General features: G+C 42.9%; 2 protein-coding genes across 11 annotated transcripts in view; one reads left to right on the top strand and one right to left on the bottom strand.

Annotated features, from left to right (window-relative positions):
* GMNN (geminin DNA replication inhibitor) lies at positions 1-12,293 on the top strand. 5 transcript variants are annotated; one of them, XM_074547443.1, is made up of 7 exons: positions 1-109; positions 836-900; positions 2,571-2,669; positions 3,004-3,136; positions 3,804-3,886; positions 3,967-4,077; positions 5,629-12,293. In XM_074547443.1, exons 2-7 carry the CDS (start codon positions 844-846, stop codon positions 5,830-5,832), a joined length of 687 nt encoding a protein of 228 aa, XP_074403544.1. In that variant the 5' UTR covers positions 1-109; positions 836-843; the 3' UTR covers positions 5,833-12,293. The 5 variants fall into 5 exon arrangements, with proteins under 5 accessions (XP_074403544.1, XP_074403550.1, XP_074403557.1 ...); XM_074547449.1 differs by lacking the exon at positions 1-109 and adding an exon at positions 265-348; XM_074547456.1 differs by lacking the exon at positions 1-109 and adding an exon at positions 333-444.
* The window catches only part of RIPOR2 (RHO family interacting cell polarization regulator 2), a 110,438-nt gene continuing 99,033 nt past the window's right edge, over positions 10,769-22,173 (bottom strand). For all 6 annotated transcript variants that reach the window (XM_074547414.1, XM_014264303.3, XM_026790965.2 and 3 more), the window contains 7 exons: positions 21,263-21,398; positions 20,232-20,393; positions 19,097-19,255; positions 17,467-17,669; positions 15,509-15,592; positions 13,504-13,594; positions 10,769-12,401 (listed from right to left, as the gene is read on the bottom strand). In XM_074547414.1, the coding sequence (XP_074403515.1) occupies positions 12,301-12,401; positions 13,504-13,594; positions 15,509-15,592; positions 17,467-17,669; positions 19,097-19,255; positions 20,232-20,393; positions 21,263-21,398 (936 nt within the window). In that variant the 3' untranslated portion in view covers positions 10,769-12,300. The remainder of the gene's footprint in view (positions 12,402-13,503; positions 13,595-15,508; positions 15,593-17,466; positions 17,670-19,096; positions 19,256-20,231; positions 20,394-21,262; positions 21,399-22,173) is intronic.

The following is a 22,173-nucleotide window of genomic DNA, read 5'->3' as shown; positions in this document are numbered from 1 at the left end:
CCCGGCCTCACGTGACCGCCGGCGCGCTCCTTATAGCGGCGCGCCGGGCACGGGAAGGTGGCTGTGTGTGCGAGCGCGCGCTGCGGGGTCTGCGCGGGATCGGCCGCCGGTGAGCGGGGCCTTGGGGCTGGGAGAGGGGCGGGAAGGACGAGGAGGGGCGGGAAGGGGCCGCTCTCCGTCTCGGCTGAGCCCCTGCCACCGGCGGTGGGTTGGGGCCGCGAGGTTCCGTGGCCGAGTTCGGGTGTTGGCGGGCTCCTGCCTCGCTATCCCCTATTGGCCGCGGCGGCGCGCGGGGAGGGAGGGGCTCTGCGAGCGCCTGGCGGGAGCGGGACCGGGGGAATGGTGTGGGTGAGTGCCCCGTTCCCCACAGCCATTTCGGGTGTGCGCCTGGGACAGCCCCGGCAGCACTGCGAGCTCCGGGCGGGAGCGGGGCAGGAGGATAGTGTGAGTGAGTGCTCCGTTCCCCCCTCAGCCGCTCCGGGTGTGCTCCCGGGACAGCCCCGCCAGCACTGCGGGGTCGCCTGGCGGGAACAGGGCCGGGGGATGGTGTGGGTGAGTTCCCCGTTCCCCACAGCCATTCCCGGTGTGCGCCCGGGACACCCCGCCGGCCCTGCGGGAAGGCCGCTCCGCGCTGTGCATTCCCGCCGCTCGTGTCTCGGTGCAGCCCCGGGAGGGCTCTGCTCTGCCGGGGCCCGCTGACCGCGCCGTGCGTGGCTGACTGCTCAAGGCAGCCATGAAGGCCGGTAATGCGAAATTATAATGGTCTCTAGCTAGTGTTTCCCGAACTTCAGGAGTAGAGGGATGCTGTGTTAATTTTAGTGTTTTTCTCTTGCAGTTGATCTCATGAATTCCAAAATGAAACAGAAGTTGACCGCAGAGAAATCCTCAGGATCTTTGCAGGTATAGGCTTTCAAGCCTTGAAGCTAGTACCTCTCTGTGACACAAGCTTCTCTGTCCACTGAAGGAATATAAAGGGATCTGTTGCAATGTGCTTCCACCTGGCTTATGTCCATTTGGCTTGAATAACCTCCTGGCAGACATTGTGGCTTGGGAACATGCTGTCCTGCTTGGGTCTATGTGCTTATGACTACTTTTTTTTCCTATTGCTCAGCAAGTCCTTTTTACTTTAACACTGAGCTTACTGTCTCTCCGTTTAGTTTTTCAGGGTTGGTTTGGTTTGTTTGTCCTGACTATGTGCCTTTGCTTACTGAATCTGTCTGGCTTATGCTTAGGGGGGTTGTAGGGTAGGTTTTGTAGGCTGTTCTTTATGGGTAGGAACGTCTGAAGAGTACTGTCTGCCTTGTGTTGGACGTGTTTTAACGGAGGTATTCAAGCAGGCAATTCACTTTCTAAAGTCACCTTTGCGAATAATAGTTGCCTTGGAATTGGTGGAAATGCTTAAACAGTTTAAGTTTTTAAGAGCTAACTGATTAGGTACAAACTTTAGTAACTTTTCTTGGTAAATCTTTTAATGTAGGCCCTAATCAGAACGGTACAAAAGTGTATAAAATAGAGGCTAGTGGCTCTTGTATGATGACCCATAGTGACTGGAATGGAAGCTTCAGGTATTAGTGAAAATTGCCAATTGATAAGTCTGATTTATGGCACTCTTGTCCCATGGTGTCTCTAGGGTATGAATTGCTCGGTGTGGCTTTTTGCACTTTCAGTGGGTTAACTTGAGTATTGGCCAATAATTTCTTGGCAGAGTATAGCTAACTCTAATCCTAAGTAACAGCAAGCAGTGTCTGCCCCACGGTGTGATTCCTTTCCCACAGCAGTTAATGTTTGTCCTTTAGTGGAACAGTAGGATAATTGGTGGCAGGAACTACCGTGGGAAAGGCGAGCTCTTGTCCTGTGAGGTACGGTGTGAATCGGTGACTTTCTCACGCTGGCGTGGCATTGTGTCCTGGCTGCTCTCGCTTGGTTGTCTGCCATTGTTTGCTATCCCGTGGTGGCAGTGTAACCAACACAGTCAGAAAGCTTTGATGCAGGAGAGAGGCATTTATGCATGATAGCAAGGGTGATAAACATACTGGTTAGACAAAACAATAGCCTCTCTGGATGGGAGCAAGGAAACTTTTGATCCATTTTAATGGATAATCAAAGTAACACGTCTGTTTAAATGAACACTGTTTGCTGGTGTGTTCACAGGTTACAAAAACAGCTACTGCCTGATGTGCCTTTTACCACCTAACCGTGCAACTGCAATCACTTTTGTCCCTGTCCCCAAGGGTCTGAGACTGCTGCTCTCAAACTCAAAGTTTGAGGGGTCCAGCTAAAGTCACTGGCCTTGAAATCTAATCAGATTTCTGCTGAAGTTCTTTTATGAAAGGTAATGTTTCCTAAGAGGCAGGGATTGACCATAGCTTCATGTGATTAAGATCTGTCTCTGGTAGAAATAATTAGATCCCTTTCCTTACAAAAGCCTTAATATAGACTACAGTGTCTTTTTTTTTTTTTTTGTCTTGAAAAGATGAATTGTGTTACCTTAATGGAAGCATGATGGATTCCTAATTTTCAGTTGATGTAAAGAAGAGTGGCTGCTGTCTGACCCATTTCTGTCTTTTCAGAAGTACCTCACAGACAGCCCATGCAGTGCTGCCCGAAGACCGACTCTTAAAATGATCCAGCCTTCAGCAGCTGGTAACCTGGTTGGCAGGCATAATGAGGTATAAACTAAAAGATAATTTGTTATTATGGAATTATTTCTAGTCATAGTGAAGTGCTTTTGAGCTGGTAACTGAAAATTAATATATTTGAAAAAAAATACAATGTGCTAACTAGTGACAAAGCTATCTATTGTTCTAGTAATAAACATTATTAAAACCTAGCAATTTCTGAGTTCTTTGGGTATTAAGGAAGATGTTTAAACTAGAACTATAATTTGAAGAAAGCAGGACTTGGAGATTTACTTGCAGCCATGAGTGTGCAGGCTTAGAAGTTTGTATTTTTGTGTAGGCTGAGATGTTGCTCTAAACTTAAACCTGCCCATGTTTTATGCAGAAGAAATCTTCGGTCAGAAGGAAGCTCTGGAATAACAAATTTGCCTCAAAGGCTTCTAAAGCTGAGGTGTCTGTGGACAAGGATCAAGAGAATGAGAATGATGTCATTCAAGCTGAAGATCTCATGATGAAAGGTATGTGGTAATTCCTGAAATGTTTTCTTGCACTTTAAATGCTATGCTGCTGTTGGAGTGCTACTTGAAACACATTTCCTTTGTCATTTAGATAATGTGGGTTTTTCGTGATGTCTAGCAAGAGTTGATACTTATCCTCGATATTAAATAAAGTATCAATGTGTAGTATTTAAGAAGAAGTTCATGATAACCAGAAGCTGAGAAGCATTGTGTGCAGCAGTGTTAAGGAGTCTTGTAGTTTGTTATATTGGCTGGGCTATAAGTTTTCCAGTGACTGATAATTAAGTTGAAATGAAAGCCTGTTCTGCCACAGTGTGTTGTTTGTGCAGTTTCTCAGAACAGTGTGGACGGTGACTTGGAAGTAACACTTCTGTCTCCCACAAAGTGCATGTTCAGAGCAGCATTTGCAGATGTGGCCATCTTGCAGAGCCTGCTGCCATGCTTGAGGCACCTTCCTGAAGGCACTGCAGCCATTAATGCAGTGTAGGACCTGTTCCCTGTGAGCTTGTGTCACTAGTTGTAGTTCTGCAACTAATCTTTGAAAACACTACACAGAGTGAGTGCTTAGTATCACTGCTCATAGAACACTTGAATACAAGTTGGATATCTTAAAGTGCTCTGAAGAAGTCAGTCTTACCACAGACTTAATGTAGCCTCTTAAATTCAGGGGATCCTTCATCTCGGTATTGGAAAGAAGTGGCTGAAGAGAGGAGGAAGGCTCTGTATGAAGTGCTTCAAGAAAATGAAAAGGTAGGTACTCAAAGATGCCTAACTGCTAAGGTTATCTGGCTGTTGTCTTCCTCTTCTAACATTTTGTTATTTGAACTCAGCTGCACAAGGAAATCGAGCAGAAGGATGGTGAAATTGCCCGTCTAAAAGAAGAAAATGAAGAGCTGATGTCCCTTGCTGAGCATGTGCATTATATGACCAGTGTGATTGAGGTACTCAAAGTAATTTCCAGTTAATGTTGTGGAACAAACCAGTGAGAAACCAGCCAAAGTATTTATAATGAATCATGACTTCTGTTATATGTGCTCACATGACTTTTCATTTTAAATTGCTCTCTGACCTGTTTACTGCAGGATAACTCTTATTCTAGAGTCAAAAAGCTCCTTCTAGGGGATGAATTTTTCCCATCTTAGAACCTAGGAGTAGTGAGAATATGAAGATGGATGTTTTCAGAAGGAGCAATTCAACCTACTCTCTTAACAGAATTAGGATTTGCATGTTGCAGATTGTGATAAGGGAAGGAAAAGTTGATTTTTCAGTTTTTTGGGACGACTTAAATTCATGTGCTTAATAGGTTGGTACTGGCTATGTCCTTTGAGAAACTGAACTTGAAACAGAGTCACAAAATAGAGCAGTGAGGGGGAGCACCATTCTCTTTAAGGTCAAGGTTTTCTTGTCAAGGCACAGTTTCACTGCCCAAAAAGGGCTGTACACAGTCTCTGGGGTTCATAAACTCAAATTTCCTAACAGCTCCCTCTCAGAGTTCTTTGGGGTGAGTAGTTGTAGCCACTAATTCCATGGCTCCTTCAGTGGCAGAGGATTTTTTGTAAGAGCCTCTGAAGCTGTGATAAATACATAGATAGGTGTGGAGCCTTGATGTTGTGGCTTTCAGGTTGTTTTTTGCAGGAATTAAGCTGGGTGCCTGGCAAATACTTTGAGTCTGTGATGGCTAGACTGAGAGGTGGAAACAAAATGCAATATTATTCAAGTAACTTGTGTAATCAAGAATTAAATTTCATCAAGTCACTTTTCAGTTAGTGCAGTTATTTAGCTCAGCCTTGAAAGACTGCTTTGCTACACTTGAAATTTTTTGGGGTTTGGGGAGTACTGCTTGTTAGTGATAAATCCGCTGGCAGAAATTACATTACTTGAGGAGTTGGACTAATATAGTTGGGAACTTCTCTACTGTTTCTCAAAAGTTAGGATCACTTATTAATTCTAAGCTGCTCCCTTCTGAGGCATAAATGAGCCTTAAGGGATCCATCAAACAACCAGAAGCTTCAAAACCAGCCTCTTCACAGTCCTGTTTATCTTCCTTAGGTTGGGTTAGGTGAGGAACTTCTAGGTTGATCAAGTGCTAGATACTTCCTGGATCTTAAAGCTCATCTTGACTTAATATAGCTTTATCATCTCTAACTAAAAATGGAGTAAATTGGTTGTACAGTAAGTTTTCTAAAATTAAACCTATAGGGTACTATTGTAAATACTTAACTTGGGAACTAGTTTTGCATGAGATGAAACCTGTCCTACTGAAGAACCTAAGGAAAACTGAACAAGTAAATGTGGTTTGCAAGTTAAGAGGTAGTAATTTGAGTTGAACTTGTATCTTAAGATTTTTGTAACTGAGGAATGCTTTGATTATATCAATAACCTCCCAATGAAGGTAATTAGTTGGCTTAATTTCATATGCAGAATCTTATTTCACTATTTCATAGTTATTAAGTAGAAAAATATTAAATTTGCTGTCTTCTGTTTCTTTGTAGAGGCTAACTGGGCAAGCGCCTGACAATCTTGAGACACTGGAGAGTCTGGCTCTAGAGGAATCCAGACAGGAAAATGAAGAGCACAGCTGTGGAGATGAGGCAGAGCGCCCTTCTGAAGAAGAGCCATCACAAGTATTGTCTGGTTTAAGGGAGAATAGATCAGATCTTCCTTCAAAGGAAGCAAGCCATTTGCAACTGGAATGACAACCTTTAAATAGGCTTATGTATGTGGCTTTTAATTGTAGACTTCCTCTTGAAAGGACATACTAAACCTCAGGTACAGAAACTCTTGTGGGAACATTACAGATGTTGGTATTTTTAACTGGAATTATGTAGCAGTGGGAGGAGTATCTGAATACTGCATGGAAAATTTACTACAGGCTGCATGTAGTTGCCTGTAGGAAACGCAAATACTGTGTATTTCAACTGTTGTGTAAAGATCTTTCTTATCAGTTGGTCTGACATGATGCATGAAAATTGATAAATAAATCTTTGCATTACCAAAGTAGTGTATTGATTGACAGGGGAATGGTTAATCCTTGGTACAAATCATTTATGACTCCTGTAGATGGAAGCTTTCAAGTTTTTAGGGGGAATGCCTGGGCAGGTTTTAGTTCTTTTTAGGTTTGCAGAATTCTGGAGAACAAAATTGCTTTTTTTTGTGGATGGGGGGGGGTGGAAGTAAAAATGTGTGTGCTGTTGGTGAGGTTTCAGAAGATCTTCCTGGGTAATGAGAGTCAAAATCTAAAGGTCAGTTAGATTTATGATTTTCAGGTTTTTTAAAATTCATTTCCCCTGCCTGCTAAGGAAACATTTTGCAATCTGTGTAATGAGAGTTTAAGTAGGAAATATTAGACCATTTATTTTAGTAATACTTTAATTGGCTTATGAAGAGAAGGTGATATGTTCTTGGTCCCAGTAGCAGCTGTACTGAAAATAAGTGGAGACAAAGCAGCCTATACTTCAGAGCTCTTCTGAAGGAAACTCGGTGTTTTCAAGGTACTGCTCTGGTATTTACCAAGAGATGAGACACCCTTTTACCAAGGTACTTCGATTCTGAAAGGTTTGCAGGAATAGAAAAGGTCTTTAAAACTTTGAGCACCTTATCTGGTATCTGCATGGGCTGTGATGGAGTAGGAAAGTTGTACACAGATTTTCCAGTACTGAGGGATCTCCAGGCAGTTGTTCTGTAACAAGGCTTTAACCATGGGGGCTGTTGCCATATCTTGGGAGGAGCCTAAACCTGAGTGGCTTTCAGGAGGCAGAAGTGAACAGAAGCATCCTGAGTTGTGGATCTCTCTGGCCTTGCCAAAGATGGTTGCTGCAGGGTATGCGTGAATGACTCCGGAGCTATCAGGTTGGCACCTTTATATTCCTTCTGTTTTACTTCCCGTGGCTGTTGATCAGTTAACAGATGTTTTACAAGTGATTTCAGTTGTGACATCCAGGAAATGGCAGAAGCTGCTGAAGGAGGTAATACTCCTGCCTGCCATTTTACCTCACGCATGCTCACTAGAAAATGAGGCGTCACAATTTCTTGTGGGCTTTGTAAGCACGAGATTCTATCTTCCAGTGTGTGCTCCAGGGGCTGCTTAGACATATTCCTTTCCATCACAGGATGAAGAGGTGAGAGAGGTGTGTCCTTTATTTTGCACTGATGCTGTCTTGAAGAAGAAACAAAACTGGGTGCTGGGCAAATGCCTTGCGGAGTAACCTTGGCTTTCTGTTAAGGAGAAGTGGATAATGCTTGTCAAGTGACTTAGACCTCTCCTATCTCACATTCTAAGCAACTTTCTTAACAAAGTAATTCCACATTAGTAAATAAGGAAACATAAATTTCATTTTGATGTAATTGTTTTTTGCAGTTAAATTTAGTTTAAGTTATTGATTGTTAACTCTAATTTTTAGAGGTGGCTTTATTTTTAAACATCAGGCATATTGTATTTGCAGAGGCTGTAGAAGGGAAGAAAGGACTGTGGCATGACTAGCAGACCAAAATGAGACAGCAAGAGCAACTTTCCATTATTTGACTTCCTGCTGTGTCAACTGCTGTAGTACAGGTGCTGTTGTTGGAACAGAACTGCCAGAAAGAGACAAATCGAGAATTTGTGTGCAGTATCAGTCTGTGTTTTTTACTTTCAGGCTGATCAAGAAGAATGCTTTAGGTTTAAATCTTATGCTTTTTCTGGATTGATTTTATTTAAATAAAAAGATGTGACAGTCTGTTGATATGCTGGATTCTTCTGTTGAAATAGACTGTGTACAAATAAATCATGGAAGTTCTGCAAGTAGGCTGATGGATGTATTGCAGCATTTGGCCCACCTCTAACAGAGTAAATTTTTATATGAAAAAGGCATATGCCACTTAGTCATACATACTAATGCTTTAAACTATGACTATTATGGTTTTATTAAGTGCAGTTTGTTAGCAGATAGTTTGCTGTATAATTGGAAAAAAAAACCTGATGCCCCAGAAGGTTAGGTGTGAGAGCTGAAGTGCCACAGTAATAAAACCTCTACACATGCTTTGTCACAGATGCACTGAACCTTGACCAAACACTGACTGTACCTATTCTATGAGGCATTAATGTATGGAAATGTTCTCAGCACTTTTAGGATGCTGCAATAACTGCTGTTTAAAGAGTTCTAAAAGGATTGAGTTTGTTTGTTTTGAAAATTCTTAAGTGCTTTTATGAACATGCATGCAGTAGCACTGTGCTACATATTAAGTCTAGGAACTTGGTATTTATGTGCTCACAGCTTGTCAAAGGTGTAGAAATTATACAGAGATTTGTTTGTGATTAGTTCTCTTAAAATCTGACATTTTAAGTATATAGGGAAACTCATTTATCACTGGAACACAGCTCTGTAGCAGCTGAAAATCAGGATCACTAAAGACAACCTGTATATCCAGCTAAGTTACAGAGAGAGCATTTTATCTAGCACAATAAAAGTATCAGTATTGGAACCTAACTACAGAATGTGATTCTTTCCAAGAAATCCAATGCATGTGTGCTACCAGCAAAAGGAGTCCCCACTCTTTCACTGCACAGGATAGACACAATCTTGTCTTTCCCTGAGGCAGGCTCAGGCTCTGGAAGTGGGATGTATCTACAGTGTCCTTGCACTTCTGCCATAGAATGTGCATGTCTGAACAGGGCTGAATTTCAGCCATGCAAGAGTAAAGGGGAGGTGAGTCATTTGCAGGTGTCACATGTTTCAAGAATGAGCAGCTATGGCAGCGACAAGCAAACCATGGGGCAGGTGGGTTGTTTGTATGAGGAAGAACTCATAATTGGTTTACACTAAAAATTGTTATTTTTGCTAAGTACCCATTGTACTTAAGGCTATGTGAGGAGAAATTAATTAGACCATAATAGCTCCTTGTTTGGACAGCTGAAACTCCCTTGGTGTTTGGCATGGGATTGCTTACGTGAGGGCTGCAGCATTGTCCTGGGCTGCAGCTTGTGCTGTGGCCTCTGCCTAAGTCATGAAGTTAGTCATAGGTTATTTTTTGTTAAGAACATGTGATGCACGTTCATTTACTTTTCCTCAAGGGCCATCTCAGGTTGTTTTCAGAACTGGATTTAAGAGTTTAATAAGATGATGTGCAAACTTTGCCAAGGCTGTGCTTTTCCAGCACTCCAACTTCTTAAGACTCCAGCTTCTTAAGACTGAGCTGCATTGTCATCAATGGTTTTTTCAGCATTTATTGTTTATTGTGCTATTCATTTCTCTTTCCATTCTTGTAATAAGACAAAGCAGTTCAGCAGCTGATAATATTGTTATGAGGAACTCTAATTTGCTGCTGTTTGTGGAACTGCTGGCAGATGGCTGTAATGAAATGTGATCAGTTGTGAGGACGCATCTATCCTACCCTCAGGGACACTGCTGCCATTTGAACCTGGGTGCTGTGGATCCTCTCCTCAGGACAATCCCACTGCAAAGCAGGAGCCATACCTAAGACACAGTGTCTGGCAGTTGTTGACTCCTAATTTTGAAGTCGACATTAATGATAAGCATTATTTATCAAGTATAATTTATGAAGTATATATTACAGACTGCAGGACAGGATGAAGCTATAGAGGATAACTTTTCTGAAGGTCTGATGGACACAACAGCCTTGCCAGTAACAGTGTGAAACTGGGCAGCCTAACATGCTGCTGCTGTGGCTACAGTAGTAGAGGGGTGATGCGGCTTTCTATTTATGGGGCCACATGCTGAGACAGTGACAGCATGGCAGGGGTAGTAAAAACCACCACAGCATAAGGTAAGGATACCTTTACCACCAGATAAACCAACCCCTTTCCCAAGTGCACTTCTAGCAAGCTGCCTGTCTCTTCCATCTGCACTGCTGCAGAGCTACTTTGTATGGGAACTTTTTCCTAACACACTTTCCTGGGGTAGCCCTGACCTTTGAATTTGTCCAAGTAAGCCTGCTGCAGCCCTAAGAACTTTTGTAATTACTGCCTGCTGCTTCCTTCTTTACTGTTGGTAAGCATGAGCCTTGTGATGCTCACCTCTGTGCATCTGGTTTTTCCTACTCTACTAAGGAGTGTGTAATGTGCCTGGAAAAGGCAGCGTTATCAGCTCTGCAAGAAAAGAAATGTACAAGCTTGGAGACAAAGAAATGGTTTGGTCATTTTTCTTTGCCTTCAGGTTTTGGAAGCTTTGTCACAGCTGTCATGAATCCTGGCTGCAATGGTGTAGCAGATCAGCTTTAGGCTAGTGAACTTCTCCAAGGGTGGCTTTAAACTACAATGATATGAGATACACCCTCCATTTGGTGCAGTGCCTCTGAATGTGAGCTGCTCCCTGCTCTTTCTGGCTTTGGCTGCTCCATAGGCAGCTCTACATTCCCCAAGGTGTGTCAGCCTGAATGTTTGAAAAGGGAAAATGACTGGAAGGAATGTCTTCTGTCTGAGGAGAGTCTGTCTTCATAGAAGGGAGGGGTAATCAATGCAAGTTGGGTAACAATCCTGGAGCCTCTCCAGCACATTTTCTGGCAGTCCCTGTGGAGCCTTCCTTGGTAACTATCTTGAATGATGATACACAAAACTGGCTTGCTCTGAACTTAAACTATGAGCCTGACAGTGAAGAGGCTGCTGATGGAAAGGGGGACTGTACATATGGACTGATGTGCTTAGTAATTAAAAATAATCTTTATTATAACTTAAATGTGGTCGGAAATATGGTGAGTACAAATGCCACAAAACTAAAAGAAAAAAATTTAAAAAAAAAAAATAGTCGATACAAAAGGACACCTTGAAAGAATTCAACTGATGGGACATGTGTAGTATAAAATCCATAACATGGCTACTCCACCTTCTGCAAAAAGAGTTTATATTCCTCAGTAAACAAGTAAACATTTTGCAGTGTACAAAATGTACTTCTTTAATTAAAGGAAGAATATATATATTTATAAATATACAGATATGTACATTCTTGTAACATTCACAGTAAAAAAAACAAAACGAATGACCCCTGCCTGCCAAAGTGTTTGGCTCACAAGGTTTCCTCTTGATGTGAACTGTTTGCAATTTTTTCTATGTTGTCTATGCAAATTTGGATACTTCAATTGACATCTAAATAGCATTTCATGCATAATGAACACAGTACAGGAACACTCTTCTGTTAAATTCTATTCACCTCTGTTACCTTAAGGCTTGTAATCAACAGTTTGAAGCGCTCGCTGTCTTTCAGCCTTGCAGTGCAGGGAGGGGAGTGCATTCACTTCCCCCTCTGTTTATTACTGCCTCCGAGGTCCACTTGTGTTTGTTCTGTTCTTTATATGGAAATCACTCTATAGAAACTACGCTCCTCTAATTAGAAGGTACAAAATCCAATCCTGCCTGCAACTTGCAGGACAAAATGGTTTTGGGGACTCGTGCAATTAGCGGTATTCACTCCTCCTTCTCAGAATAAATAAATGCTCTTTTACCTTTTCATTTAGTTTTCAGAAACCTACGTGATTGTTTGATCCCCCTCAGAAATTGCTGGATTAATGATGGTTTGCTGCTGGAGGGCAAGAGAAGGGAATAAAAGACCAGTGGAGGCATTTAGAATGAGTCACCAAAGTGACGCCTCCCAGGGTTTACATCATGCTGTTTCTCAAGGCAAAACTTGCAGAACTTTCCTGTATTTCAATTCCAAGACACAACTGAGAAAGCTGAGCAGCGTTTCCTGCCACTGGAGTGTTGCTGGGGACACTGCATGGCAGCAGACACTTCATTTGGGATTCAAGGGAAAACTTTGCATGCCTGCTCAGGTGGCCTCCTGCTTGTCCTTGATAGATACGGTATCACACGTCTCAAGCTTTCACAACAACTTCAAGGAAGTAAATATAATAGGAAAATATATGGAGATGTCAAATTCTAAAAACCTCACAGAAGTCTGTTGAGGCTGAATAACTGCAATTATATAATTTGTTTAGAATCAGTCACGAAAGTATTGTTCCTCAGCATCCAACTGTTCCATCATGAGCTGCAACAAGGAGCCAATAAGAATCCTTAAGCTGGATTTTAGATTTTGCTTTTCTTGAAGAAGTCTGTAAATTGCTACATTTTGGAACATTCTCATAGCATTCTTTAAAGTCTTCCTTTTGTTCCCCACACTGAAGTGCAGCTCCATCCTACTTTAATGCCTGTTAAATATTAGCAGGTTCTTTTCCACCTAAAAAGCTGTGGCAGCTTCAGTTCCACGGCGGCTTCCAACTTTAACAAATTCTCGGGGAAATTTGTCCAGCTGTTCATATGCCAGTCTCCCATCTTCACCTGAATGCAAAACGAGAAAGCTTAATAATGCCTTATGTCATTCCCCTAGAACATTTAAATACTGTTAGAAGGTACTGATTGGCCAGTAACTTCTACCCCCTTCTTAAACTTTATCTTGTTAGAAGCAATTTCAGAAATTATTTGGAAAAGTTAAACATGCTCTGAATGTTCAAACTATTTTTTTTAACTTCCCATGTAACTTGTTTGGTTATCTAAAGCCAAACAGAAGCAGATGTGGCTTGACAGTATCTTGCACACTTGTACTCAATGACCTATTGTGCTTCTCAAGGTCTCAGCTGCTGCTGTGATGTACTTGAGGTAAATGTTTATCCACTTTAACCTTGGAAAATATAAAGTTATCCACCTCCCACTTCCTGGCACCTTAAAGAAGTGAGTCTATCCAGAATGTTACTTCTATACTGCTGAAAATGAGGAATCAGTATGTTTGCTAAATGTATATTGTGTCTTTCAACCCCTTTTTCCTTAGCTACTGCCATCTATATGCACTTCCACTAAGACAGCATTGAGCCTAATGTGTTGAACTGGCAATAATCAACCAAAAATGGTCTCTATATGTTGTCCAGAAGAATGGCAGAACAATCAGTTTTCAAGTGTCCTTGGGCTAGTTGTTTTATAATCTGAGCAATAACACGTCCAACAGCAGACTGAATTCCTGCTGAAGTGGTGAATGGAAGAGAGCATATTTGAAGGGTTTGCATAATTAAAATAACACAAGGACACCTCCCCCACAGAGTAGAAATTCATGCCTAGCTGAAAGGCCAGAAAAACACAATTTTTCCGTGCCACTGAAGTACTGGTGCCCAGAAACTGCAGATTAATTATCAGTTCTTTCTGTTTCTCAACTTCTCCTTTGCTATCCTTCCTTTTGCTACTTCCCCCTCCAGACTCACATAATTCAATTTCTCTTTTTAGCTCATTTTCAAAATGACTGATTTTTAAGAATCTGTATTTTCTGACTTGTTAAAGTCACTCTGTAAAGTTCTATTTCAATTTACAGTCTCACATTGACATAGCTCAGGTGTCTTACATACTGCTCTGTTCAAAAATAAAATTAAATATTGCTGTAAACCAGGCAACTCACCGAGGGAGAGCAGGGTTTCGGACGCCACTTTTCTGATCTCTTCATTGTCGGACTGGCAGAGCGTGACCAGCATTTTAATGCTCTCAGTAGCCTGGGAAGTGCAAACAGAAGTGCATCAGCACCACACAGGACACTAAGGGGTTTTTCCACAACCTTGCATGTAAATAGGAACCAGCCTCTGCACTGCCCTTCCCACTCCAAGCAAAGGGCTTTGGCAGAGACAGGAGGAATGGGGTTTCCCTGAGGGGAAGCATTTGGAGGAGGTGTATTTTCTGCAGCTGGTGTGGAGCCTTCCTAATTTTCCTACCCTATGCACTTCATACATAAATCTGACAGACCACCACTGTCTGCCACTTCTGACTGTAGGATAGCTGATGGGCTGTGGACCAAGGCCATAAAATGCCAAGGTAGGGATACAGCAGGGAAATGAACAGGAGGGGTCTAGCAAATGGGTTTCCTATAAGGCATGTCAAGCCTGTTCTCACCAATATTTGCAGACTTCTGCCTTGCCTCTGCTATTTTTGGGAAGAAAGCAAGGAATAATCCTGTTCTGTGATACAAAAATGTCAGTTCTTTGGGGAGAGCAGCTGTCATAGTGTCTCTGGCTGGCTGTTTAATACTACAAGAGAGATGAATGAAAGGAAGGGCAGGTGCTGCCCCAGTGTGACACCTGGAAGAGGCACTGAGGCACAGAGTCAGCATTTGTATGAGCCCTGTTGATCCAAGGGGCACAAGGCCTGCTCTGCATGCTCTGAATGAGGGCTTTGCTGCCACAGCCATTACACCTCACCACCTTGCCTTCAGTGTGGCCACTCGTGTGCGACTCAGGTGAGGCTGCACTGCTGACTACAGCTCAAATGCCTGAGAGTCATGGGGCACAGCCACACAGAGCTTGCTGCCATCTGAAAAGCCCCTCAGACATTCACTGGGCCCTTTGCTTAATCCACAACCAATTGTGGATTAAGCTGCCCCTGGGTTACCCCATCCACAGCCACCTACCCATTTCCATCTCTGAAGTAATAACTTCCAGCTTCAGCTTTTACTTTGAAGATTCCAAATGATGATACTTTCCCTCAGCAGCTGTTTTGCCCAGCCATTCTCAGTATTCAAGACTCACTGGAGCCACATTGCTCAAGTTAAACTTGCCTAGCTCCAGTTCCCCCCACTGGTTCCTAGTCTGAGTTTTCCTGAGCAATCAAAAACCCCACAGCACCTGCATGCAGCAGAGATGTAATGTCCCTCAGCATTGCCTCTCAGGGATGCCTGCTAGCTTCTCCTTTAAGGGAAAGGTTTTTTCATATTTAAACAATACTGGATTATGTGTTGAATGGCATCAGTTGTGACTGGGATGAAGCTACAGTTTAGAACTGCCTTCCAGGGGACAGATTAGAGGGAGAAATAATCAGTCCAAAGTGCATCTGTCACATGGAACACATTTTTTGCCCTAGCAGCCACCCATATGAGCCAGGCTTGGGTGGCTGCTGTCTCCCATGGCTCCATACAACCAAAACAAAAGTGAATTTTCCCATCCTGTCACAGGCTGGAGTGCAAAGATGGTACCAGATGCTATCTGAAGCTGCAGTGCCCAGATATTATGACCAGTTATTTGTCACCAAACAAGCTGTGATCTCTCTTCTCTGCTACTCCAGCCCACATGCATTAGAGCTCATTTTATCCTGGGAAAGCATTTTTTTATCCTTCTCAGTCAGTACTTTACGGATTAACACTTTTTTTCTCTGTGATGTGGAACTGAGTCTCCTGAAGTCAGTACAAGAGGGAGGAAAAGATGATATGCAAAAGATAAAACTTTGCCAAAGTCACAGAACCCAAGTGTTTGTGGTTTAGAAGGTTCTAAACAATTCCCTTTATCTGAAAAAGGATGGAGCACAGCAACAAAACAAAAACACTACTGCTGCTGTCATTGAAATTTGTTTTGTTGTTTGTACCTATCAGATGCCCTTTCAAAAGCAAAGCCAAGCACCACAGTGTGTTCCTTGTCTCTTACCTTGAGGTATCTGAGAGCCAAGCAAGCTGCTTTCTGCAGCTGGAGGTTGGGCTGGGTTAGTGCTTCACAGTAATAAATCAATGCCTGAAAGCAGATAAAGAAGAACAGCAATGAAAATCTCTGTGCCTCCACAGAGAAGGGTGGAGCATGGAGGTATTGCTACCCTGTTAAAGGACAGCAATTGCAGCCTGCCTCCCTGGCAGGGAGCATGTGGGATGGCACAGGTGCGATAATTCCCTACAGCAGATCCAGGCCAGACCACCAGTCATAGATCAGCAGTCTCAGGGCAGTTCTTGGTGAGGAGAAATTCATATTAAAGCGAGATGCACAATCTGGCACCTTTGAAGGCCTTTCACCATACATCACCAAAGAGCTCTGAATGGGCTTTGGAGTCTAATATCTCAAGAGGTGGCCCTTGTGATGGTCTCTTTAATGTAGGGATAATAACGAACTAGTTGGTATAGACCCTAGGGAGACTTAACATAATGATTACAATGCCAGCATGAGCTGCTAGACCAGCTTACTGCTTGACCCTAGAAATCAGCAGCCACTACTGAGCAGCAAATCTCAGCAGCACTCAGCTGCACAGTGAATCCATCTGCAGCATAATTCATAAAGCTGCATAATACCCTCACAGAAGCCACTCTGTGGTCCTTCCTGCAGGCAGTGGACCAGGTATCAGCTACACATGGCTGTTCCAGGAGAAGGTTACATTTGCCCTGAGATGCTACCTCCAGGAAGCTGGGGATGGACAAGGATGGTATGAAATACTAAAAGGCTGCAAAAATGGAAGATGAAGTGGGAGGACAAGCAAAGAGGGGACAAGAAAAGCAAAGGCTTTTTCTCTTCCCTTTGCCTTCCTTCTGCCACTCTTCTGCTTCCAGCTGCCTTTTCTGTTGCTCTTTCCTGACAGAGAGCAAGATGGATAGTAGGAAAAGGTCTGCCATGAAAAGGTAGGAGTCAATCCCGAATTTCTTCTTACTCCTCCTTCTCCCCTCTATTTAATTTCTGTGCTTAACCTGGCCCTGCTTGTTGCATTTGGTATCAGAGATAGACTCAAATCTTAGTTCTCACAACTGAGCTGTGTTTGCCCAAGGCAGTCCAACCCCTCTGGAAATGGTGGGAAGTTCCATAGATGATAGACTCCTCTGGAAAAAAAAATCTGAGACCTACATCTGAGGAGGCGAAGGGAGTTGACCACATCCTAATTGATCAGCATCGAACTCAGATTTATTGATCTCACTTACACGCTTTTATAGTGGTGTTAATTAAGCTTATACATATTACAAAACCCGAGCTCATCATTGGTTGCACATTACACACCAACCCTTACTTTGTTGCCGAAACCTGTGGTTTTCTTGTTGAGACTAATACTTGTTTTTCTCATCCTGTTATTGACTTATTTATTATTCTCAAGGCCTCCATGTTTTCCACCATGCCTTTCTTTCTCACCACTTCCTCAAGGACATGGTGTTTACTGTTGTTAAGAAAAAGCCTGAGAACTTGCTGCTTACAGCTGCCTTTTACTTTTTAACCAGCTGTATATGTTCATGGCTTTTTTTCCTTCAAGCCATGTCTGAGCAAAATTCTCCAACATACATCTTTGCATGTTCATGGTCCTGGGAACAGTTACCTTGAAGCCTTGGACTGAAGGCAAGTCTGAGACAAGGCAGCAGAAATGCCGAAGTGTGGAAGATAGCTGGAGAGCACAGCACTCAGTAAGTATTTGCAGTTTTGATTGGTACCTGTTTAGTGTAATGATAGGTAGAAGCAGACTGGCATAAAGACAGAAATAGACCTACCCATGTGCAGAAAAATTCAGCCAGGATATCCCTCTGGATCAGCTTAAATCAAGCTTGGATCAGTTATTTTATATGCACAGATATTTGAGACATGCAGGTAGAAAAAGTCATGACGACACAGGTCTGTCATGTGACAGGTGATTTTCTGCCACTTACCTTCTCCCTGAAGTGCCTGTTTTCTGCAGTTGCTGTCAGAAGTGATGCCACAGTCTCACTGACTTCATTTTTATTTTCATTGAGAAGTAAAGCCAAAGCTCTTAAAACTTCCTGCTGTGGTGGAAGGTTATTGGAGTTTATTTTGGACACGCTGTGCTGCAGTTTTCCGTCTTTCACTGACTGCAGCACCTGAACCACAGATGCTGGAAGTGCAAGAAAAAGGTCTGTGTTACTTTGTCCTCTCAGCACTTTGGATTGATCCTTTCCTCACTAGCAATCTTTGATTTATACTACACACACCGAGGATACAAAAATATTCCCATCTGAGCAACTGCAGCATGGCAGTGTGTCTGCATGGGGAATTGTCTGGGCTTTAAGCTGGGCCAGTTTGTCAGACCTTCTTCAAGTGAGGAGGAGATAAATAGATGGGCCCAAGTGCAGCACTTAGGCCTACCCAGAGCTATAGGCAGCCGTGTTAAATTTTTGCTTTCTGCTGAAGATGTCAATTCTCGCTCTAGCAATTGAGATCAAATATCCTTGCCAGTGTATTGACTTTCAGAGCACCCTTGTGAGAGCTTTTCCTGGACAGACTGATGTCTGCCAACAAGAGCTAGGGCTAATATGTTTCAGAGGTGAGTTGAAATGCCATTTTGCTTCCAGGCTTTTGAGCAAAAGCTCCCTCGTATGCCCAAATAAAGATGAAAACTAGGCAAGGTTCCTCAAACTCTTTCTAAAACAGAGAAGAAAACTTGGCTTGCCAGGGACTGAAGTTCAGCACACTTTGTGCAGCATCTGCTTCTCTCTTTAGCTCTTGGTGGCAGGGCTTGAAAAACTCTGAGGTGCTGTGATCTCTGAGAATTGCTCAGCACTTCAGAAGGCATCTTCATAACAGGTGGTGAAAGACCAAGACATCATCTGTCACAGACACATTTTATGAAAAATCCTTTTGCTAGGATTTTTTCTCCTGAGAAGCTGAGAGGCCTCAGAAACGAAATGTAAACAATGATTATCTGCTGCTGAGGAATGCAACAGGTGCATCTGTGATTGGTCTCCTGTAGTTGTTTCTAATTAATGGCCAATCACAGTCCAGCTGTCTCGGACTCTGGTCAGTCACAAGATTTTATTATCATTCCATTCCTTTCCTTTCAAACCTTCTGATGAAATCCTTTCTTCTATTCTTTCAGTATAGTTTTAATATATAATTTTATTTTAATATAATATATATAATAATAAATCAGCCTTCTGAAACGTGGAGTCAAGATTCTCATCTCTTCCCTTGTCCTAAGACCCCTGTGAACACCACCACAATCATCCAAGCTGTGGGCACAGAAAACTTCCCAGACCTTGGGCTCAGCCCACCACCATCAGCCATTCCCTGAAAAACTGCTTTCAAAACAGTTTTTTTCCCATTTGAATATGGAAATAGAAATGACTGAGAGTCTATCTGCATCAGCTCCTTTCCCTTGACATGCACAACAGTTCAGGTGCATTCACTTAATAGCCAGGACACTTCTTTGTCTCTTTTCTCTCCTCCTTTTGTAAAGCCAGCCTCAGGGCTGGACTGCCTTGTGCTGAGCTCAGAAGGACAGGCAGGTACTCCCTAAGCAGCCAGCAGAATTTATAACCCTACCTTCTTTGGCGAGCTGCAGCAAATAGCTCCCAAGGTCACTGACACTGTGGCTGGCAAAGTAGCTGTAATACTGAAAGACAGTGATGGTCTCGGAGGACATGCTGGAGTAGAGGACAGGCTCCGTCCGGTCCAGGATCTGAGACACCAGGATCCTGAAGACTGCAGGAGGCCATGGACAAAGGCACAGGTTAGTGAGAGTAAAAGCTGCTGGCAAAATTACACAGTCCACTTCAAAACCAGAAAGAAGGAACCTCATCTGCAAGGCCAGATAAGTGATGTTTCTAAGTGATGTTCCCAATGTTTCTAAGCTCAGCTGTGGTTAGGTTAGGAGCTGGACAGGCCTTCTCCCTGTCTGGGTCTCATTGCCAGAGAATTTCTTTGTAAGGACGAACTTCTGCCAGTTTACAGATGGCTAGTGCAGCTCCCTGGGCAATCACCACAGCATCATTTCTAGCAGAACAATATCCTGCATTGTAACCCCCTCTCCACATGCACTGCCTGTACATCCCCACAGTGCCACTGAGGCAGGATTTGGCTTTGCTATTTTTCATGTTCCTGCACTAGTGTGGCATGCAGAAAGCTAGTCTGAGGCACTGGTGTGAGAGCTGTAGCATGGGGCAGATGCCTACTGTCTTGTGTAGGCATCCACAGTGGAGGCAGCCACACCTGGGCAAATCAGCCTCCGTCTCCATTCTGTCCAAGGGAGAGCTAGTCAGTATAGCTAGAGTTTGAGGTGTGGCACATCCCCCACAACATAAGAACCTGTGCTCAGACAAACTCACTTGAATGTGGATTAATTTCAATCCCAGTGCACTGTAATGGGTGTGGGAATTATACAGATACACAAAATTAAGTCCAAGGATTCCTGATTCACTGAATTACTTACAAAACTGTATTTTGGAATAGACTTTCTTTCTGGTTAGCTCATAAACCTTAAAACATTATTTTCTTTTCTGTTAACCTCATCTTTTTTTTTGTTTCATTATTTGGGGCCAAAACTGTTTCAAGAGTTGTAGCATTAGTTTTCAAATGAGATCTTGGAACTGTGGCCAAACAGATCTCCAAGGGGTTGGAAAACAAAGCTCAGTAAACAACTGTTCTCCATTTTGACATATTTTTTTGCAGCAGTTTGTACCTGTTTCTGCAAGTCCTGGACACTCCTCATTCACCGTGGTGGCAAAATTGATATCCAACTGCTTCATCATCTTGTCTGCAGAGGTGTGATACACTCCTGCAGGGCCAGTACACTTCATCCAGAAAGCCAGCAGTGACAGCTTCTTGTGGAACTCTGGAATTGCTGGGGAAGACAAAATGAATAATGAAACAAAGCCATGCTAGAAACATCAGCTTTGAAAAAAGAAAGTAAGAATAAAGGACATCTCACCCAATCCCACTGATAAACAGGTACTGTTTGCTGGGTCTCCCTGAGCCATTACCTTCATGAGCATGACCAGGTGCTCGCCCCAAGTTTGTAACATGTTTTTTCTGTTTCCCATGGTAATGTGAGAAAATTTGCTCCTGATCCAGGTCTGAGCATTGATGTCTCTTCCTTTTAGATAGCACAAAATTCTAGGGGAACACCACAAATGGTCTGCACAAGTTTGGTCCCTGTCCCTGGCTTCAAGTATGTCACTCAGTTTTTGCCTCAATTTTCTGATATAGTAAATACACATTGTAGTATTTACCTATCCTGCCGGAGCGTAACTATGTGTTTGTCAAACTCTTCCATGTATTAAAATAGATGCAAAAAGAAAAATAACTTAGAAGTTCTCCATAGAGACGACTAAAAATGAAAATGTTCAGAGAGTTGTATTATGCCTTTGATATTGTAATGCAAATTGTGCCTTTCCTCAGGAAAGACAGGTGGAAGAAGAATTTGGGTCTTCAGAGGTGGAAGTATCCCTACCCCATAACACCAATGACATCTGTCCATCTTCTGCACATCAGGTTGGATAAGTGCTTTCTCTTCTCACTTGCATTTCAGCACTGAGGACGGATGTAGGTGACACCTGCCTTGCCTGCTGCACCTCCTGGTGACCCTGAGCCAGCCCTTACTACAGGGACCTCTCCTGCACTGCTGGTGAGCTCTGCACAGTGATTATTTCAGCAGACACACATGCCCAGGCAAATCCTTGTCAGAAGGAAAGCCCCTAAGCTGTTTCTTACCATCAGTAAGAGAGGTGATGTTTCCCAAGTTCTCAGTGCTGATCTCAGCAATATTCTCCACCACGAGGATCTGCCTGGACAGCTTATCCAGGAGGTCTCTTGTCACAAATGGTGTTTTACTGGAGAACACAATTTGCTGGTGAAGACAAAAAGGAGTCATTGAACCAAAAAGAAACCCAGCCTCAGAAAAAAAACAAAAAAACTCCAAAACACCTGAAGTGCAACAACAAATTCATTGCCTCGAACCACAGGATCTCCTTAACTTAAAAAAATTTTTGTTGTTGGGATATTTTTTGGTCCTAGTTGATATGCATCACTGCTTGTACCTTCAACACCTACATCCACATCCAGACACCTGAGAATCCAAGTAGCCATTTGTGTAAGTAATGTCTGATTTACACACTCCACAAAGCTAAAGAAACCCATCACCACGAGACTTAAAGCCAGGAAAGAATATTAGTCTGACTTTCACACAACATGGGCCATAGACTTTCAGGACAACCCTGCACAGGGGAAGACCACAAGTTGCTCTTTCTCTATTCCATTTCAGCTTTGATCAATTACTTAGGTGCCTTTATTAATTTTATTAATTAATTAATCCTTGCTAATACTCCCTGCTGCTGCTATCTACATCTTCTTCAGCAGTTCATGTAAATAATATTCATATCAGATCTGCTTTGTGTGTGGATGTGGTTCAAGTTCACCTTGCTCAGCTGCATATTTACTGTATACTGTTGTATTGAAACCAAAAAACCTCCCTTTTCCTCATAGTGTGAGTCAGCACAGTTTCCAGCTCAGCACTAAGGGTGCTGGAATCAGGCTCACGCTCTATTGCTTCAATGAGCCTTTGGGAAAATAAAGCTAGTTTTAACTAAGATGGAAGAGTAAAATAATTGTGAAGCGGAAGTTGC

This window comes from Zonotrichia albicollis, chromosome 1, assembly GCF_047830755.1.
Source record: "Zonotrichia albicollis isolate bZonAlb1 chromosome 1, bZonAlb1.hap1, whole genome shotgun sequence".
Classification (NCBI taxonomy): Eukaryota; Metazoa; Chordata; class Aves; order Passeriformes; family Passerellidae; genus Zonotrichia; species Zonotrichia albicollis.
Note: the sequence above shows the minus strand (reverse complement) of the source record. Positions and strands in the feature narration are given on the sequence as shown.

Coding starts and splice junctions, on each gene's coding strand:
- GMNN (XM_074547443.1), top strand. CDS start 844: ATGAATTCCAAAATGAAACAGAAGTTGACCGCAGAGAAATCCTCAGGA. Junction 3,137..3,803: donor TGAAGATCTCATGATGAAAG/GTATGTGGTAAT, acceptor TCTTAAATTCAG/GGGATCCTTCATCTCGGTAT. Junction 4,078..5,628: donor ATATGACCAGTGTGATTGAG/GTACTCAAAGTA, acceptor GTTTCTTTGTAG/AGGCTAACTGGGCAAGCGCC.